Source organism: Gnatocerus cornutus, chromosome 1 (assembly GCF_029298725.1).
Source record: "Gnatocerus cornutus isolate USDA-ARS CGAHR chromosome 1, icGnaCorn1.1, whole genome shotgun sequence".
NCBI classification, from domain to species: Eukaryota; Metazoa; Arthropoda; class Insecta; order Coleoptera; family Tenebrionidae; genus Gnatocerus; species Gnatocerus cornutus.
In genome coordinates, this window is record NC_142233.1 from 19186394 (window position 1) to 19208041 (window position 21648).

A 21648-nucleotide genomic window follows, 5' to 3' on the forward strand; every position below is an offset into this window, starting at 1 on the left:
GAATTTAATTAACAGAAAAAAAAAACAAAATTTGAAATTCTCACAATTAAAAGGATGTTTTAAAATTTTGATTATTTCTGATTTATAACTGCAATTCTTCTAATTCCAGTTGACAGAAGCTTTAAATTAATACAATTTGAGTTCAGAACCTTTTTTTTCGTTAAGTCATTCTTCTAAAAAATAGAATTAGTTGATAATTGTGGAGTCATAAAAACTTACTTACAAGTTTTTATCTACAATAACTTGGCGTGGGCAGAGTAAAGAATCCAGTGTTGTCACCAATTTCAATTTCTTGAAAATTAATCATATTTTCAGAGTCGGAATGGTCCCTCCAAAAATTTAAAACGGGTTTTGTTAATACTTTATCCCAAGCCTTAAAATTATTTTTGAAAAATTTGCTTAAAAGGATGTTTATAGTTGGTACAGTGAGAGTTTGAATGACAGAAAAGTCACTAAATCTACGCAATAAAAAGTGTACCATACGCGCGAAATTTAAAATGACAAAATAACCCCAGGGCTGCGTTCATAAAAATCACTCTGTGTAAAATGTGACACAAAAGCGTTCATAAAATGTACATTTTATAATATTAACCAGCTTCTCCCGCTCCAATGATTTTGGTCAAATTCCTAAATGGGAAAAGAAGCACAAGATCTATTTAATGGCCAAATTTGAGATCGATTCACCTTTTTGAGATTTTGATCGGCCATAACTCAGTTATTTGTTGTCGAATCTGAATTTAAATCCCAGATTTGGAATCTACGGAAAATTCTGCATACACTGGTGTATAATAACTCAAGTTTACTCGAAAAAATAAGCGAGATGTTTTGCATAGTTAAAAATAAGCGAGATGTTTGGCATAGTTTTAGTCATAAATTTTTGCAACAATTTGCAAATTTCGACTTTTGAAAAATCTATGAACTATTTCTTATGTAAAAACTCGCGAGAAAAACGATGTCGCAAACCGCATCTTATTATCTGTAATAGTTTCTGAGATATTGAGCACGAATTGTTTTGAACCTTCAAAAATTTGGCTCTCTGGCGACAACCCAAAATTTCAAAAGGCCATAACTCAGTTATTTGTTGACGAAAATTAAAAATTCTTATGTTTTCGGATTCAGCGTGACATTCTGCGTAAAATGAGCCCAGACTTGTTGAGATTGCTTAATAAATAAACGAGGCATTGGCCGAAAATTATTTTGAAGACGTCATTTTCGGGTGATTTTGAATCAAAGTTTTTAAAGTGAAAACGACGTTTAATAGCTTTGAATTATACATCAGTCGAAAGAGGAGCTCAAAATCCATCTTCTGGCCCAATGTGAGATCTATCGGACAAATAGTTTACGAGTTATGGCCAAAAATAACAAAAATGAAAAATTTTCATCGTTTGAGTTGGAATTTTTTTTCCCGAAAAATCGACTTTCGAATTTTGGGCTTTTGAGAACATTTTCTAACGTAACATGAGCCGAGAAAAAGAATGGCGCGAACCGCATCTCAATATCTCAAATAGTTTTCGAGATATTTAACCTTAAAAATTACGAAAAATGAGGAAAAATGAAAATCAACTTTCCGAAACTTTGATCGGCCATAACTCAGTTACCTGTTGTCGGATCTAAATTTAAATCCCAGATTTGGAATCTGCGTAAAATTCTGCGTACAATGATGTATAATAACTTAAGTTTACTCTAAAAAATAAGCGAGATATCGATATCGGAAACTTGGCATAGTTTTAGTCATGAATTTTCGCGAAAATTGCGTTTTGTATGTAGGTTTTGTACCTATTTGGCGAACATTTAAATAACCACGGAAACCGTTCATAAACGCAACAACACTCTGGCGAATCTCAGTGATAATCACATCACTCTGACGTCACACGCTCCAACAGACGTCTCACTTTATGAACACACCTCAGTTACTGACAACCTTGTCAACCCATTTCGCGTAGGAATTTAGTGTTTTTAGTGTATTTTGTAGCATAATTTGCTACCAACGTACCAACGTATATGTCAACTGTCGAAAACTCCCAATCTCTCACCGGATATACTAACTATACTAAAGTGCAGCTCATTGCTATCAGTCCACTCTCCTGGGTAAATTTTCGAAAATTTTTGGTTGTAAATCAGGCTTTAAATTCTTTAGTTAGAAAATTAGGGGAAAGTTGAATGTGGCGATTTTTGAGGTTAACACGTTGTCAAAGTTGAGTTTATTAATCAATTCCTAATTAAAAATGTGTTGCAAAAGAAAGATTTCAATAGAGATTTAACAAGTTTTGGCAAGACGATAAACTTCTAAAGTCCGTTTTTTTATTAAGAAACCACCAACACCGCACTCTCCCAGCACTTTACAACCGGTAACATCGTCGATGGTGACTTTTTGGATGGTGACTTTTTGGTGATAAAATCAAATAGGTTAGCTGCCTAATTGACAATTTGATTACAGAAAACGGCCTTTCAGGCTGTGCCGCGTCTTTTCACTATTAAATCCTTTGATTTGAAATCCAACAGGCTGGAAAAGAAACGTTTTTAACGGAAACACTGCCTAATTTTCAGAAATGTCAAAAATTTGACAACTATTTTCTCACCAAAAATCTCCCTAGGCAACGTTGCCGGTTGTAATGCGGGGGATGATTGCGGTGTTGCTGTTTTTTTTTTTAAAAAAAGCGGACTTTGCGCATGCCACAGTTGCGTCAAGGTCAAACGCTCTTACTGCCAATTGTTACTGATAAAAATTACTAGGGACTGCTGCCAACTTAACTTTTTAATAAGTGGACCGATCGTAATGAGGTCTGGTATATAAAGAGACGTACATCTCTAGAGTGCTCTATCCAGCCTAGTTCCAAAAAATTGTTCTGTTTCATTGCATGATTTACCGCTTTTTGTAACAAATTCTTGACTTTCGAATCGTATTTTTTAACAAACTTGTAATATGCCTTCAAATGATATATCCTTAAAGAAAAAATTATTTAGAAACTGTTAGACAGACACCTACCTGGGCAAAATCGTCTTAGCTGATTGTCCCACATGCTCCAATTTCTTAAGAAACTGATCAATCTCATGTTCCACTGCCGCAACTGCTGATATGTTACGTTTATTGATTTTTGAGACTAAAAATAACAGCATTCCTTCTAGAACGTATAAGGCTGCAACTTTCTTTGTCAGTGAATCGTTTTCAGAAACTGTAAAAAAATTTGGAACTTTTGAGCACCAAACTGTAGCTGCTTCCCATTGTTCGTTTCTCATACACCTTTAAATAAAGTAGTTGCAAAAGTGGTTGGAGATAATTGTGCTAACAACCATAACCACATGAGTGTGAAAAACCATCTTTTTGCATCTGGGTCTCTTATGGTAATCCAGGATTCTCCTTCTAGTTGGTAGAAATGTTCGCACGCTGAATATGGGATGATCGTATATCCAGTTTCAATTTGGCAAGAGAAGCTTAGACCGTAGTACCACACTTTACCTAAAACCTTGGTTTGGGAGCTTGAACTTGGACGATTTCTTGAAATAATTTACCAGAATTGTCCGTATCGTCTTCCGCTAAATTTCTAAGTTCTTCTAATGTGGAGTACACGTTGACGTAATATTTCTGCATCAAAAGAATCCCCACCAAGTACGGTAACAACGGTAGAATGATCATAACAGCTCGAACTGAAGAGGATAATCTTAAAACGAGATATCCCATGTGTATGGCTTTGTCCAGCTCTACCTGGTGTATTCTAATAACATTTCAGTAGGAGAACTCTTATATTTTTACGGTACCTTGAAGTAAAAATTACTGCATACAGTTTTGCAATACATCTAAGGTCTTCAGCTTGAATGACCGTTCTTCGAAAATGACACAACCTCAAAGCGTAAACTTCCAATGCAACAGACATGTTCCATCTTTGAAAATGTTGAACGACTTGTATCATATTTGTTAACGCCGTGCAAATCACTCGAAAGTCACTGAAGGATTCTAATGACCTGGATAGACTCCAAGTTGCTGCCATCTCTGCATCTTTCCATTCCTTTTTCGTCTGTGGGTGGCAAATTATTACAAAAAGAACGTGCCAAGCTTGTTGAGTACCATGTGCAAAATGCATAGGTGAGACAAACATTCTGACAAGTTATTGGCGTAGATAGTTTCCCAATGGTCTAGATTTTTCAACATTGTATTGGGAAAAACGTAGAACCCAATCATTTGTTTCAACTTGTGCGCGTGCATCTTTAAGAATCTAGAGACACCTCGTGGAAATTTGATATCATACTCTTGCAAAGCCAGGTGTAAGTTCTGATACGCTTCATCTAAATGTCCGAGCTCTAGCCGCGAATATCCTATTAAAATGTAGATTTTCGCGCGGATCAATGCGAATCTCCACATATTTTCCGTTTTTTCTGAGGCTTTTACATTAACAACGCTCATGGCTTCATTGAGTGTCTTCAGAGCAAGAGGAATATTGCACGTGATAATACAAAGGTAAGCATATTCTAGCAGGGCGTCAATAACTTTAGTCAAGTCTCCAGCGCCAGTTGCGTGGTCAATCAACTGTGCATATGTGGAACATAAAATAAGAGTACATTGACAGTCCGTGAAGTTTTCTTTTGAAAAAGATCTAGTTAAAGTAAAAGTGTTTTCCAGTTTTCGGGCCATTGAGACGCCAAAAAAATTCTTGTAAATTTTTTCGTCTAAAAGAACAGTACTTTTATTTGTTTGCTTTTTATCTAGGTGTAATCAAAGCACAATTAATAGCATTGAGCACTGAGCAGTAGAATAAGCGACTCTTGCTAAAGATCAGAAATGTAAGGAACGGATAAGAAAGAGGTCAAAAATAGTAGATGTGGTGGAACAAGTACCTAAATTGTATTAACAGGCACCTTCAAGACGGGTAAAGAAACAAGACGATGAAGTGGAAAGATATTTACTTAATTCAGCAGCTATTGACAGTGTCTAGTTGGAACCTTAGTTTGCTGTACTGAGGATTTTCTTGCGCCCTTGCTTCCAGTCTTCAGCTAAAACCATTGCTTCACGCCATTCTAGTACTATTCTAGTACTTCTTTCTTTCTTTTTCATTTTTCCTATTTGTACACTTTTTTGGTCTTGAGATTGGCGTCCTCAGTAGCTGAACATTCTTACTTTGATTTTTGTTGACAACACATTTTTATAAAAAACTTTATTTAAAGCATAGTAAGACTTGTACTGTTGCTATCCAAATTCATAACTATTTAAATTCTTCCCTCACAACTGATGAGTGCAATCAGTAGTCCACATTTTCGAAAGTCAAATCGTCGGCTTAGGTCGTTAAGTTGCTAAGTCCATTTTGAATTTTTTTAACCGAGGTCGAGAAATATTAATTTTTTACATACATACAAGGTGTTTATAAATGTTTCTAGCATCAAGGGGAGCTTTGGAATTCCTGTCCTTGCCGCTTTGTTTTCATAGTGAATATTTTTATATACAGGGTCCGGCAACACTTGTGTCCACCTCCAAAATTGTCTTTAATTTTAAAGTTAAAATTTTGAAAATTTACATACGCTCATAGTTGACAAAGGTCTAGAAGCTGACGCAAAAATTTGTTTTTTTATCATGGTTTGGTTGGCGTCGCGACGCCTAAGAAGTATAATTTTTAGCAATTTTTGAGTTTTTGCGGAAATATTCGCGATTTTTTTTTTTCAATATAGCTGTGATATAAATATCTGCGTTTTTATTTTAAATCAAATGCAAATTGTGTTTAAAATTTGCGAAAAAACGTTGTTTTATCAAGTTAGTTTTCAAAATTATAGCAGCGCATCGGCAAACTACGTTTACACCAAAACTTCACAAGTCACTTCATTCACTCTTATAAAGGTTAATTTTGATTAACACGGGCATGTTGCACTTTATGGACACCAGAAATCGTAAATTAACATCGACAAAGCCACAATTTCACCAAGTAAGACTTTTGTTACAAACTAAAGCGAGTCAAAAGATGCTGACAGATGGGTGTAAACGTAGTTCCCAACTTTGACGTAATGAAATTGGAAACTAACTTGATAAAACAGCATTTTTTTCTCAAATTTTGAAGACAATTTGCATTGAATCTAAAATTACAACTGAGATATTTTTAACACATTTATATTGAAAAAAAATTAAATTAGGGATTGATATCAGCAACCCTCACAATTAACTAAAAATTACATTTTTAAGGCGTCGCGACGCCAAAACTATCAGTGATAAAAAACAAATTTTTGCGTCAGCTTCTAGAGCAATGTCAACTATGAGCGTATGCAAATTTTCAAAATTTTATCTTTAAAATTAAAGACGATTTTAGGGGTGAACACAAGTGTTGCCGGACCCTGTATATGAATATTCATGTTAATAATTTTTAGAGGGTTGTTCATAATTATTTCAAATGTAACTTACGTCTACGACTTTTCAGTTACGGTTTTGTGTCAAAATTTTAGATTTTCACGCTTCAAACCACAACTTAAACAGAGTGCTTTCAAAACTAACTTTGTTCAATGATTGAGGTTAACTACAAATGTCAGTTGAAAAATCTAAACCCACATTAGTAACGAGCGGCAAATTTATTTGACATTTCATAGCCAACCTTGGATGCTAGAAACATTTCTAAACACCTTGTATTTGTCGTTTAATCTGGAATTTGAAAATTTGGGAAATGAAAATAAAACGTTTCTTAATTCTGAAATAATAACACATTAAAGGATCCAACGCTGTCCATTCTGTTATCTTTTTTATAAAATTATAAACGTATTTTGTTCAAAAATGGTGTTAGCAACTTAACAACTTAAGCCGTCGTTTACCACAAGTCTATCACATTGCGTTTAGAAGTTATGAGGACGTCTTTTCAAGAACACCAATTTCTTAATTTAGTTTTTAAATCAAGTAGGTTATGAGTATTTTGCAAGTATTAAACGTTTTTGTTTTCAAAATAAAAATCATTACTCAGCACAGATTTTTTCCTGGCTTCTTTTTTGCTCATTAATTATACTGCCATTTTTGCAGTAATTTTTCTACTCTGTTTTTATATCTTTCAGTTGCTTACTGTGACTTGTTTCTTTATTTGATTCTGATAAGGTATTAATTTGTTGAATTAGATTTGTGGGTATTTCTCTTGTATTTATTTATCTCTTAGCTTGTACGTTTTAATTTTTCTTGCTCTTCTTGTACTGGTATTTCTTTCTCTCTACAAAACTGTAGCAACTTTCTAACATTTCTTATAAGTACAAGGTGTTTATAAATGTTTCTAGCATGAAAGGTGGCTATGAAATGTCAAAGAAATTTGCCGCTCATTATAAATGTGAGTTTAGATTTTTCAATTGACATTTGTAGTTAACCTCAATCATGGAGCAAAGTAAGTTTTGAGAAGAAAACTGTTCTAGTTGTGGTTTAAAACCTGAAAATCAAAAATTTTGACACAAAACTGTAACTGACACGTCGTTGATGTAAGTAACATAAATAATTTTCAAGATAGTTATATTTACTATGGAAACAAGGCGGCAAAGTAGTGCATGACAGGAATTCCAGAGCCACCCTTAATGCTAGAAACATTTATAAACACCTTGTATTTATTCTTCACGTCTGCCGATTTATCGGTGCATTTTTAATTACATTTATATAGTTTATCCGGTGAGAGATTGGGATATTTCGACAGTTGACATATAGGTTGGTAGCAAATTATGCTACAAAATACACTAAAAACACTAAATTCCTACGCGAAATGGGTTGACAGGGTTGTCAGTAACTGGGGTTATTTTGTTATTTTAAATTTCGCGCGTTTAGTACACTTTTTAACGCGTAGATTTAGTGACTTTTCTGTCATTCAATCTCTTAACCGTACAAACTATACTATTATTATTATTATTTCAATTTTGTCTTTGTCTCCTGCTTCTTGAAGATTTATATTAAACACCTCTTTCAGTTTAACTTTCTCATCTTCAATGGGCCCGTATTCGTATATAATTTCAACATTTCTCTCATTCTTAAAGTTAAATTTTAGTTATTTACAGTCGCCTGCGGCAACGTACATTTTACAGCGCGAAATCAGTGCGGCGTAGCCGGAGTGCTTTAATGATTGAGCGCTGTAAAATGGTTAACGCACAAGAGTTGTATTAAACTTTTTGGCCGAAAAATTTTAATTTAAATAATTGGGTTTTTCAAAATTCATGAGAACTGTCACATCTGACATTTATAAATTTTATCATCTGTCAATTCTGTCAATTTTGTTGTTGGTGCACAAAAAGTACACAAGATGGCGCTGTATAAAAAACGTTTTAATTTGACTTTAAAAATAGAAATATTGTCTTAATTGAGATAATAATTTAGGTAGATTCCACTTTGGTGATCAATCTTCATTATGCCAAAGTGATTTTAATTTATAAACGCATCTGAAAAGCAGACGATTTGAGCAATTTTTACCGCACGGCGTGTGTAAACGTCCAGGGCGCTTGTAAATCTAGTGTTTTCGAAGATGTCAATTGAATGTTAATTTGACGTTTACAATTCATGAGGCCAAAAAATAATTTAAGGTCTAGGAAAGAGGTGGAAAGGTGACAGCAAAATTAATAGAAATGGCAGAGAATCGTCTAGAACAGCCACTAGAGAAAGCCTAGGAAAGAAAACAGAACAATGAAACACTAAAAAAACGTACCGCTCTCTGTATTTTTATCAGCACGTTTATTTGAAGAACTGCTTGCTTTTCTCCATTGGCTACTGATTATACTACTTGTCGGGGTATTGCTACCTACAGACTCTATTCCACCAGCAGACTGTTCAGATTTACTGAACACAGAAGCTCCACGGCTTTGATTATCCCAACGGGAGCTAATGTCAGCCCGCTTTTCGCTAGATCTCATTAATATCAACTCCTGTAAAACATAATCATAACTTGTTGACTATCTAAACTAAAGACCTGGTCGTGCTTAATGTCCAAAATGTCATCGAAAAGATCACCACCACATGCTTTACATTTCCGCGTTTCCCGTTTTAAATATATGATTGCTCTTTGATGAAAATCTTTTTTTTGGCGATCGGTTAACAAGTTGTACGTTATTTCCCGAAATAAACCCGACTTAAACTGCAAATAACCACATGAGGCGTATTTTGGAAGATCCATGCACTCCTCTAAAAATATTATTAATCTTGTACACTATTCAAATCTCTCACCCAAGATTTCGATGCCTCTGCAGTGACACTCTAACTTAATTTCCTTTGTGGGATCAATTAATCTCTCATCGAAAACTTTTTCCCCAGAGTAAAGAAAATCTCCTTTCGCGCACGTTAGCACTTTTATTTCAAACAACTTTTGAACAGCTGCAAAATTAGAATAAAACAAAAATTTGGTGCGAAAAATCTGTGCACCTAGTGCTACTTTCCGCATATCCTGGGCCGACATGACATAAAGAAGCATTTTTCTTGGAAACTGATGCCCTAAAATGGCACTGCACTTCACCAACAACTGTTCAAAATAATCTAGAGAGTCAAATGTCTTCAAAATCATGGCATCAATCGAAAGCTCCATTTCTTCATCACCCACACTGAAGGTAGGGGAAATTACACAAATGGGAACAGTTCCATCTTGGAAAACACTTTCCATTTCTTCTTTAACAGTCACGTTCAAGTAACTATCCTAAAATCATAGTTGTGACTACGAAAAAGTTTTATCAAAAGTTGGTACTCGACAACTGTCGATGTATCGGTGCCAAGCGTCGTTCACAGCACTGGATGTTTCTTCAGGGACATTTTTTTCCTCCATTTCACTTTTCCAATGCTGTGTTTGCTGTGCATCTAATCTGCAAAACTTTACAGTTTAGTAGCGCAAAAGACTAGGACTACCTGGCCATCATATAAAGCGGTGGACAAACCAAACCAAGATCATTTATTTGTCTTAAAGTAGCCTCAAGGATATGTAAGCCGTTATCTTGGATGGAGCTGATGAGAAAACTTTCTATCCATCCAGGATTACCATTACTTTTTGTTTGTATAACGCTACAAATCTACCATCAGGATAAATTTTCAAGAGGCGATGAAGACAGACTTTTCCAGTTCTGGAGATATGGCGTAAACCCCCATAATGTGGCATGCAAGTGCCCCCAAATACAATCGTTCTATTGGCTTCAACTCTATCATTTTAATCCTTGGATCATTCAAAATTCTTTGCGAGGTTGGAGTTACGTTCAAATTTTCACAAGCTATTGTTGCAACTGTAAAGAGCGACTTGACAGTGAATAACGAAGTGAAGACTTCCCAAGACCAGTCATCCATGAACTCGCAGTCGTCAATTGCGAGAACCCAGAAATTCACAAAACACTACAAAACACGTTGTAGAAAAGTCCAGGAATGGGGATTTATTTTTATACCGCATGAGCTAATTGTTTTAGCATTTTTTGTAACGCGAGTTTTCTTGCTGACTCAGTTAGGTCCAAGAATATTTCGGTCTTTCGAAAGTTGACGCCAAAAACGTCGTTAAAAACGCAGATCAAATCCAGAAATTCCAAGTAGCGGAGCACATTTAATAGTTTCTTTTCTTTCTCGTTCGAAGATGATTCTATGCTTAGTGACAACGGCAGATAAAAAATGAGACGTATTGCTTGATAGGGCACCTTAGAAATTTCTTTTAATACGTCTATAAGATCGTGACTAAAGTTCAATCAACATTTTTTTGGAATGATTGCACTTTAGTGCTACTTTAAAAAATGTTTACCTATTTAATAGCACACATTATTGGCAAGAAGATTAACAAGGGTAGACACTAAATACTTTTTCATTATTTCAACTTTTTCGAGATTAATGTTACCTATATTTCAAGCATGTGAATAATGAATTCGTAGTTCACGGCCTTCGGCCAATCATAGGTGGGGATTTTTATAATTCACTGGTGCACTGAACCAATAAAAAACCCTTCGGTGGTTGCTATGGCAATTTGCATTATTTCAAATCGTCCGCGCTTATGCTAACCTATCACAGAAAAGAAGCAGGGCTGCGTTCATAAAATCACTTTGTGTAAAGTTTGTGTAAAATGTGACATAAAATCGTTCATAAAGATGCGCAATGCTTTCTGTCACTCGACTTTGAGCGTTCATAAATACCACGCTAAGAATGCACAGAGTGCTCGCCGGACTCAGAAACCCGATGAAAAAAGTAAGCTGCACCCCTTTGAATCTAAAAATAGGTCTCTGCATTTAAATCGAAAAAGAAGCTCGAGATCTATCTGCTGCCCAAATTTGAGATCGATCGGACAAAAAAATTGGGAAAAATGAAAATCAAATTTCCGAGACTTTGATCGGCCATAACTCAGTTATTTGTTGTCCAATCTGAATTTAAATCCCAGATTTGAAATCTACGGAAAATTCTGCATACACTAATGTATAATAACTTGAGTTTACTCTAAAAATAAGCGAGATATCGATATCAGAAGTTTGGCATAGTTTTAGTCATGGATTTTTGCGAAAATTTGCAAATTTCGACTGTAGAAAAATCAAAGAACTTTTTCTTATATAAAAAATCGCGAGAAAAACGACGGCGCAAACCGCATCTCAATATCTGAAATAGTTTCCGAGATATCCAGCACGAATTGTTTTGAACCTTCAAAAATTTGGCCCTTTGGCGACAACCCAAAAATTCAAACGACCATAACTCAGTTATTTGTTGACGGAAATTGAAAATTCTCATGTTTTTGGATCCACCGTGATATTCTGCGTAAAATGAGGCCAGGTTTGTTGAGTTTTCTTAATAAATAAACGAGGCATTGGCTAAAAACTGTTTTGAAAACGTCATTTTGGGGAGATTTTCAATCAATGTTTTCAAAATGAAAACGACGTTTAATAGCTTTGAATTATACATCAGTCGAAAGAGGAACTGGAAATCTCTCTACTAGCCAAATTTGGGATCTGTCAGACAAATAGTTTACGAGTTATGGTCAAAAATAAAAAAAATCAAAAATTTTCATCGATTGAGTCGGAATTTTTTTTTGCAAAAAATCGACTATTGAATTTTGGGCTTTTGATAACATTTTCAAACGTAAAATAAGCCGAGAAAAAGAATGGCGCAATCCGCATCTCAATATCTCAAACAGTTTCCGAAATATTTAACTTTAAAAATTAGAAAAAATGAGGAAAAATGAAAATCAACTTTCCGAAACTTTGATCGGCCATAACTCAGTTATTTGTTGTCGAATCTGAATTTAAATCCCAGATTTAAAATCTACGGAAAATTCTGCATACATTAATGTATAATAACTTGAGCTTACTCTAAAAAATAAGCGAGATATCGATATCAGAAGTTTGGCATAGTTTTAGTCATGGATTTTTGCGAAAATTTGCAAATTTCGACTGTAGAAAAATCAAAGAACTTTTTCTTATGTAAAAAATCGCGAGAAAAACGATGGCGCAAACCGCATTTCAATATCTGAATTAGTTTCCGAGATATCGAGCACGAATTGTTTTGAACCTTCAAAAATTTGGCCCTTTGGCGACAACCCAAAAATTCAAACGACCATAACTCAGTTATTTGTTGACGAAAATTAAAAATTCTTATGTTTTTGGATTCGGCGTGACATTCTGCGTAAAATGAGACCCAAATCTGTTGAATTTACTTAATAAATAAACGAGGTATTGGCCAGAACTATTTTGAAGACGTCATTTTCAGGTGATTTTGAATCAAAGTTTTTAAAGTGAAAACGACGTTTAATAGCTTTGAATTATACCTCAGGCGAAAGAGGAGCCCAAAATCTATCTACTGGCCCAATTTGAGATCTATCGGACAGATAGTTTACGAGTTATGGCCAAAAATAACAAAAATGAAAAATTTTCATCGTTTGAGTCGGAATTTTTTTTTGCGAAAAATCGACTATCGAATTTTGAGCTTTTGAGAACATTTTCTAAGGTAAAACGAGCCGAGAAAAAGAATGGCGCAAACCGCATCTCAATATCTCAAATAGTTTCCAAGATATTTAACTTTAAAAATTACGAAAAATGATGAAAAATGAAAATCAACTTTCCGAAACTTTGATCGGCCATAACTCGGTTATTTGTTGTCCAATCTGAATTTAAATCCCAGATTTGAAATCTACGGAAAATTCTGCATACACTAATGTATAATAACTTGAGTTTACTCTAAAAATAAGCGAGATATCGATATCAGAAGTTTGGCATAGTTTTAGTCATGGATTTTTGCGAAAATTTGCAAATTTCGACTGTAGAAAAATCAAAGAACTTTTTCTTATGTAAAAAATCGCGAGAAAAACGATGGCGTAAACCGCATTTCAATATCTGAATTAGTTTCCGAGATATCGAGCACGAATTGTTTTGAACCTTCAAAAATTTGGCCCTTTGGCGACAACCCAAAAATTCAAACGACCATAACTCAGTTATTTGTTGACGGAAATTGAAAATTCTCATGTTTTTGGATCCACCGTGTGATATTCTGCGTAAAATGAGACCAGATTTGTTGAGTTTTCTTAATAAATAAACGAGGCATTGGCTAAAAACTGTTTTGAAAACGTCATTTTGGGGAGATTTTCAATCAATGTTTTCAAAATGAAAACGACGTTTAATAGCTTTGAATTATACATCAGTCGAAAGAGGAACTCGAAATCTCTCTACTAGCCAAATTTGGGATCTGTCAGACAAATAGTTTACGTGTTATGGTCAAAAATAAAAAAAAACAAAAATTTTCATCGATTGAGTCGGAATTTTTTTTTGCAAAAAATCGACTATTGAATTTTGGGCTTTTGATAACATTTTCAAACGTAAAATAAGCCGAGAAAAAGAATGGCGCAATCCGTATCTCAATATCTCAAACAGTTTCCGAAATATTTAACTTTAAAAATTACGAAAAACGAGAAAAAATGAAAATCAACTTTCCGAAACTTTGATCGGCCATAACTCAGTTATTTGTTGTCGAATCTGAATTTAAATCCCAGATTTAAAATCTACGGAAAATTCTGCATACATTAATGTATAATAACTTGAGTTTACTCTAAAAAATAAGCGAGATATCGATATCAGAAGTTTGGCATAGTTTTAGTCATGGATTTTTGCGAAAATTTGCAAATTTCGTCTGTAGGAAAATGAAAGACCTTTTTCTTATGTAAAAAATCGCGAGAAAAACGACGGCGCAAACCGCATTTCAATATCTGAATTAGTTTCCGAGATATCGAGCACGAATTGTTTTGAACCTTCAAAAATTTGGCCCTTTGGCGACAACCCAAAAATTCAAACGACCATAACTCAGTTATTTGTTGACGGAAATTGAAAATTCTCATGTTTTTGGATCCACCGTGATATTCTGCGTAAAATGAGGCCAGATTTGTTGAGTTTTCTTAATAAATAAACGAGGCATTGGCTAAAAACTGTTTTGAAAACGTCATTTTGGGGAGATTTTCAATCAATGTTTTCAAAATGAAAACGACGTTTAATAGCTTTGAATTATACATCAGTCGAAAGAGGAACTCGAAATCTCTCTACTAGCCAAATTTGGGATCTGTCAGACAAATAGTTTACGAGTTATGGTCAAAAATAAAAAAAAACAAAAATTTTCATCGATTGAGTCGGAATTTTTTTTTGCAAAAAATCGACTATTGAATTTTGGGCTTTTGATAACATTTTCAAACGTAAAATAAGCCGAGAAAAAGAATGGCGCAATCCGCATCTCAATATCTCAAACAGTTTCCGAAATATTTAACTTTAAAAATTAGAAAAAATGAGGAAAAATGAAAATCAACTTTCCGAAACTTTGATCGGCCATAACTCGGTTATTTGTTGTCGAATCTGAAATTAAATCCCAGATTTGAAATCTACGGAAAATTCTGCATACACTAATGTATAATAACTTGAGTTTACTCTAAAAATAAGCGAGATATCGATATCAGAAGTTTGGCATAGTTTTAGTCATGGATTTTTGCGAAAATTTGCAAATTTCGACTGTAGAAAAATCAAAGAACTTTTTCTTATGTAAAAAATCGCGAGAAAAACGATGGCGTAAACCGCATTTCAATATCTGAATTAGTTTCCGAGAAATCCAGCACGAATTATTTTGAACCTTCAAAAATTTGGCCCTTTGGCGACAACCCAAAAATTCAAACGACCATAACTCAGTTATTTGTTGACGGAAATTGAAAATTCTCATGTTTTTGGATCCACCGTGATATTCTGCGTAAAATGAGGCCAGATTTGTTGAGTTTTCTTAATAAATAAACGAGGCATTGGCTAAAAACTGTTTTGAAAACGTCATTTTGGGGAGATTTTCAATCAATGTTTTCAAAATGAAAACGACGTTTAATAGCTTTGAATTATACATCGGTCGAAAGAGGAACTCGAAATCTCTCTACTAGCCAAATTTGGGATCTGTCAGACAAATAGTTTACGAGTTATGGCCAAAAAATTGAAAAAATGAAAAATTTTCATCGTTTGAGTCGGAATTTTTTTTTGCGAAAAATCGACTATCGAATTTTGAGCTTTTGAGAACATTTTCTAAGGTAAAACGAGCCGAGAAAAAGAATGGCGCAAACCGCATCTCAATATCTCAAATAGTTTCCGAGATATTTAACTTTAAAAATTACGCAAAATGAGGAAAAATGAAAATCAACTTTCCGAAACTTTGATCGGCCATAACTCAGTTATTTGTCGTCGGATCTGAATTTAAATCGCAGACTTAGAATCTACGGAAAATTCTGCGTACACTGATGTATAATTCCTTAAATTTACTCTAAAAAAGTGGCGAGATATTGACATCGGAAATTTGGCATAGTTGTAGTCATGAATTTTTGCGAAAATTTGCAAATTTCGACTGTAGAAAAATCAAAGAACTTTTTCTTATGTAAAAAATCGCGAGAAAAACGATGGCGTAAACCGCATCTCAATATCTGAAATAGTTTCCGAGATATCGAGCACGAATTGTTTCGAACCTTAAAAAATTTGGCCCTCTGGCGACAACCCAATAATTCAAACGACCATAACTCAGTTATTTGTTGACGAAAATTGAAAATTCTCGTGTTTTTGGATTGAGCGTGACATTCTGCGTAAAATGAGACCTAAACTTGTTGAGTTTGCTTAATAAATAAACGAGGTATTGGCCAAAAACTCTTTTGAAAACGTCATTTTAGGGTGATTTTCAATCAATGTTCCAAAAATGAAAACGACGTTTAATAGCTTTGAATTATACATCAGTCGAAAGAGGAACTCGAAATCTCTCTACTGGCCAAATTTGAGATCTGTCGGACAAATAGTTTACGAGTTATGGTCAAAAATAAAAAAAATCAAAAATTGTTCAGTCGATACAAAAGAACTCCATTATCAAGACATCAAAGGAGAATTTTACGATGGACATCACCACACCATCTCTAAGTATTGCAAACTGTTCGAATTTTACAATAAATATCCAGAAATACTACTTGGTCGTAGAAAAAGTATAGTATTATATTCGCAATTATGGTCATTATTGCTCATATAATAATATACTATCACTGTTGGTCGTACTGAACTTGAAATCGACTCGTTAGCATTTACCTTCTGGTCTTGCTTCGTTAGCTGAAATTTGTTCACCGGAATCTCTTGAGGCGTGGTGTACACAAGTTCGTCCAACAACCGAGTTTTGCCTTGACGAGCTTCACTTTTAATAAGCAGCATTTTATATTGAACTTCTGATTCTTTAGTGGAGTTCCGCACGCTTTCCAAGAGCTTGTGATACATCTTCAAGTCATCCACTCTTCCTAGTAGTGGGTAGGCGTTAATTTGTAGCACCAAGTTGTGATCTCTGTTTACAGATTTCAATAAACATTTCTATTGTTGTTAACATGGATTTTTACGTTTCACATTCGACAAACTCGTACACTGGACCAGGGTGAGATATTCCTTTCAAAGGTTTGTATTCTTGCAGTATAAAGTGTCTCGCTTCCAGTTTACTATGTAAGAATGTTTGTTTGTCACAAGTTACTTTACCTTGATAGGCCACCATTAGTCTCGCTGCTTTGTTGACAGTCAAACTTATAACTGTATATTCACGGCGAAGTGTATGACCGAAAACTCCACAATATGTTTTACCTGTAAAAAGATAGGTGGTAGAAGAAACTAAATTTTCTTTAGTACCTGTGGTAATTCCAATTGATGTTGATTGAACCCCAGGAAGTTCGTTGATGGCGGTGTGGACCTGTCTAGCACATTTCAATGCAACCTGACATTCCAGCTCATGTTTAAGGCCTCTCAATCCAAAAATGACAAGAAACATCAGGTCTTTATCAAAGAGCGACACCTTATTTACACAACCTTTATTTGTGTCTACAGCACTAAACTTGTTTATTAGAAAGAGGTCGAAAAGTACAACCTGCACACTGCTTTATAAGCTTGATCAACCAGACCGACCACTTTTTTACTATGAAGCTTCATTGAAATTACATTAATAAAGACTATAACAACTTGTCTCATTTCAGTTAAGTACTCAAAGGGCTCATTTTTATCGATACTGTTCATGACTGGTGCAATAATAAACCGTCTTAAACTATCCTTTATATTGAGTCTAACGACTTTGTTGACTGCAGGTCTTACTAAAACCACAGTTTAAACATTTAAATTGAAAGTTGTAACGTACGAGAAAATTCATCCATTGCTGCATCCATTTCTGTAATAGATGGTAAATCGCTTTCGGTCGAAGATTCATCATCACTGATGTGACTGTCTATTGAAAGGCGTTTGTCCTGACGGACACTCTTCTGGACACTTTGCCAGTTTGGCCCAACTCCTAAAATTTTTACGTGAACATTATCAGGCATATCAACGTAAAGATATTCAGTAGTGTTCACGTAATGCCAAGCTGCCGGCGCTACGATAATATCACCAGCAGAACTGATGCTTTCAGCAGCTTTCACTTCCCAAATTGGGTCCCCCACGACGACATAATGGGAGTTTTGGGGAGATCCAATCAATGCGAAGATCACCGAGCCGGCGGAAATTGCCAGTTTTACTGTAAAAAGGAATTTTAAGGAACAAATTTACTTTTAGGCGGTACCTCGTATTTTTACGCCAACGTCTGTTAGGTAAGACCCATAATTTTTCTGAATGATTAGTCCACAATCTAGGGCTTCATGAACAGCGTCGCGGATGCTCTCAGTTTCCGTCGATTTAAAAACAGCGAGAAAAGCATCTCCTGAGAATTTTAACACGTCACCGTTATGTGACAACACTTCTTGCACCATGGAGCCCATGCATTCGTTTAATACTTGGGTTAATCTCGATGGTCCAGAGACTCCAGTTTTTGTGTATCGCTCGCATAATTCTGTAAAACCTACACTAAAAATTGATATAATTCAGTTCAGAGTGAGGTCAGACCAGAAACGTCTCCGAAGAGAAAACAAGCGTCGCATCTTCTGGGACTGTAGTCATTCACGTTGTGGATTACATCGTCGGGTACAAGAGAAGCCATCACTTTTGTTTGGTATTCGTCCACATTGTACCTTGATTTCGATGTATGGATCGAGACTACTGAGTCGTCATCTTTGTTGGCATTTTCCTTCATTGCCCAAATATACTCTTCTTGTCCCAACTGACTCACTACAATTTATATAAATGAAAAAGTTAATGCAACTTTAAAAAGACGTACACTCATCTATCATCGTGAGTTGAATATGTATTAAAAAAGCTATATAATAAAAGATGCCAAAAATGACAACACGAAAAGAAATTTATGAAATAAACAGTATCTATAGAAACCATGCAAAAAATTGTTACTTTTATTACTAATTTTACAGGGCGTTCCTGTTATGTGTTCACGCCTGACTTTTTTCTCGTTTCTGCAATGTTTGATAAATGCCCTATTGTAATAAGGTTGATTTAAGGGTCTACGCTACGCATATACCCGGTATATGGCTTACGATTTTCCGTTTTTGAAGCGCATTTTAGACTTTGAAAAATCGCTCGACCTCTGTATGTATGCGTCTCAGGTAGAGCTATGGAGGTGACATCTTCGAATTTTGAAAAAGTGAAAAATTTGACTTTAATTAATTAAAAACTGAAATTCCCATTTTTCGTTTTTAAGGAATATGAAGCAACCTACGAAGTTAAAAAAAATACCAACATGTGGAGAATTAAAACCTCTATGGAGGTGACATTTTTGTTTTTGTCATTATGCTATAATTTTGAAGTTATTAATAAAAAACAAATCAAAAATAGGCAACCAACAGTACAACTAACGCAAATCATCTTATGCAAATCTCATGATTTACGACCGCTCACTAGGGGGTCACTGACGTTCCGCCCAATTGTAATAAACTGCTATCGGGTAAAAGCAGGTAAAGACCCAATTGGCCGCTCTCGGCAACAAACATCGAAGACACTTGTAGCAAGTGTATTGAGAATTAATATTTTTGTATCTTTGATACAGGGTCCGGCAATATTTGTGGTCACTCTCAAAATTGTCTTAGAGGTAAAATTTTAATAATTTACATACGCTAATAGATATTCAAAGAAGCACTAGGAGATGACGCAAAAACTTGTTCTTTATTACCGATAGTTTTGGCGTCGCGACGCCTTAAAAGTGTAATTTTATCTATTTGTGAGGGTTTTTGGAACCATTATATATACAGGGTCCGGCAACACTTGTGTCCACTCCCAAAATCGTCTTTAATTTTAAAGATAAAATTTTGAAAATTTGCATACGCTCACAGTTGACAAAGCTCTAGAAGCTGACGCAAAAATTTGCTTTGTATCACTGATAGTTTTGGCGTCGCGACGCCTTGAAAATGTAATTTTTAGTTAATAGTGAGAGTTTGTGATATCAACCCCTAATTTAATTTTTTTTCAATATAAATGTGTAAAAAATATGTCAACTGTTATTTTAGATTCAATGCAAATTGTCTTCAAGATTTGAGAAAAAATGCGGTTTTATCAAGTTAGTTTCCAATTTCATTACGTCAAAATTGGGAACTACGTTTACACCCATCTGTCAACATCTTGTGTCACAAATGACATCTATCCTTTGGCTCGCTTTAGATTGTAACAAAAGTCTTAATTGGTGAAATTGTCACTTTGTCGATGTAAATTAACGATTTCTGGTGTCCATAAAGTGCAACATGCCCGTGTTAATCAAAATTAACCTTTATAAGATAGAATGAAGTGACTTGTGAAATTTTGGTGTGAACGTAGTTTGCCACTGCGCTGTCAGAATTTTGAAAACTAACTTGATAAAACAGTGTTTTTTTCGCAAATTTTAAACACAATTTGCATTAGATTTAAAATAAAAACTCAAATATTTGTATCATAGTTATGTTGAAAAAAAAATTAAATCGCGAATATTTCCGCAAGAACTCAAAAATCGCTAAAAATTATACTTCTTAGTCGTCGCGACGCCAAACAAACTGTGATAAAAAACAAATTTTTGCGTCAGCTTCTAGAGCTTTGTCAACTATAAGCGTATGCAAATTTTCTAAATTGTAACTTTAAAATTAAAGACGATTTTGGGGGTGGACACAAGTGTTGCCGGACCCTGTATATATATATACAGTATGTCCCCGGATTGAGTCCACAAGAGGGAAAAAAACGTTATTTTTCATTTTACAGAAAAATGACAAAGGAATAATATTTTTCGCTTAATTTAAAATAAATAAATCTTTGATTAAAACTTTAATATTATCAAGCTGTGTTCTGGAAATCGAAGAAAACAAATTATAACGAAGAACTTTTTTATTTTAATTTAGCAAAAAATGTCAAAGGAATGAAATTACTATTTGCATACTTATAATTAGCGAATAATAATTAATAATTATAATGTTACTTACGTCAATGACGTTTCAGTTACGATTTTGTGTCCAAGTTTTTCATTTTCAGGTTTTAAACCACAACTATAGTTTGTACGGTGAGAGATTGAATGACAGAAAAGTCACTAAATCTACGCGATAAAAAGTGTACCAAACGCGCTAAATTTAAAATAACAAAATAACCCCAGTTACTGACAACCCTGTCAACCCATTTCGCGTAGGAATTTAGTGTTTTTAGTGTATTTTGTAGCATAATTTGCTACCAACCTATATGTCAACTGTCGAAATATCCCAATCTCTCGCCGGATAAACTATAACACAGTTTATTTCTCAAAAGTTACTTTATTCCATGTTTGAGGTTAACTGCAAATGTCATTTGTAAAATTGAAACTCACATTTGTAAAGAGCGGCAAATTTCTATGACCATAATGCTAGAAACATTTGTAGATACACCTTGTAGATACATATAAACGACTCCAAATTGAGTACTCTAATGGACCTATTAAAGCGGCAAATTCGAAAAAAGGAAATTACAGAATCTTAAAAAAAAATGGTGGCATTTTTTGGTCTTGAAACGAAAATTTACAAAAATTCGACTTTTTGATCTAAATTTGTGCAAATTAATGATATTACTAAAACAAACAAAAGAAACAACAGAAACAACATGCATAAATTTCTTTCCTGTCGCACTAAAATTAACGAAATTACAGTGTTGAAAAAAATTGACATTTTCACAGTTGTCTAAATAAAAATTTCTAAATATTCTCCTTTTTGGTCAAAACTTTTCTAAATAATAAGACAGTCAAGACTTATAAACTCCACAATTTTGGTTATAGTGGCATTAAAAATGAAGAACTTACAAGTCGTTAAAAATTTTTGGTCAAAAAACAAAAATTTTTCTTTACTCCTCGAAATCAAAATTTCTAAAAAT

General features: G+C 34.4%; 1 protein-coding gene across 1 annotated transcript; it reads right to left on the reverse strand.

Moving 5' to 3' along the window:
- Positions 1 to 213: 213 nt before the first annotated feature.
- LOC148180796 (adenylate cyclase type 10-like) lies at positions 214 to 18578 on the reverse strand. Its single transcript, XM_088042335.1, has 23 exons — positions 18566 to 18578; positions 18295 to 18516; positions 17975 to 18250; positions 17558 to 17929; positions 17294 to 17513; positions 17059 to 17255; positions 16779 to 17013; positions 16480 to 16726; positions 10333 to 10575; positions 10011 to 10282; positions 9809 to 9961; positions 9651 to 9765; positions 9335 to 9602; positions 9140 to 9286; positions 8886 to 9097; positions 8625 to 8841; positions 4064 to 4662; positions 3757 to 4013; positions 3511 to 3713; positions 3292 to 3457; positions 2987 to 3241; positions 2805 to 2943; positions 214 to 373 (listed from the first exon to the last, which is right to left on the reverse strand). Exons 1-23 carry the CDS (start codon positions 18576 to 18578, stop codon positions 230 to 232), a joined length of 5172 nt encoding a protein of 1723 aa, XP_087898461.1. The 3' UTR covers positions 214 to 229.
- Between the last annotated feature and the right edge of the window lie 3070 nt (positions 18579 to 21648).

Coding starts and splice junctions, on each gene's coding strand:
- LOC148180796 (XM_088042335.1), bottom strand. Junction 3,714..3,756: donor GCAGTAATTTTTACTTCAAG/GTACCGTAAAAA, acceptor AAATGTTATTAG/AATACACCAGGTAGAGCTGG. Junction 2,944..2,986: donor GCTAAGACGATTTTGCCCAG/GTAGGTGTCTGT, acceptor TTTTTCTTTAAG/GATATATCATTTGAAGGCAT.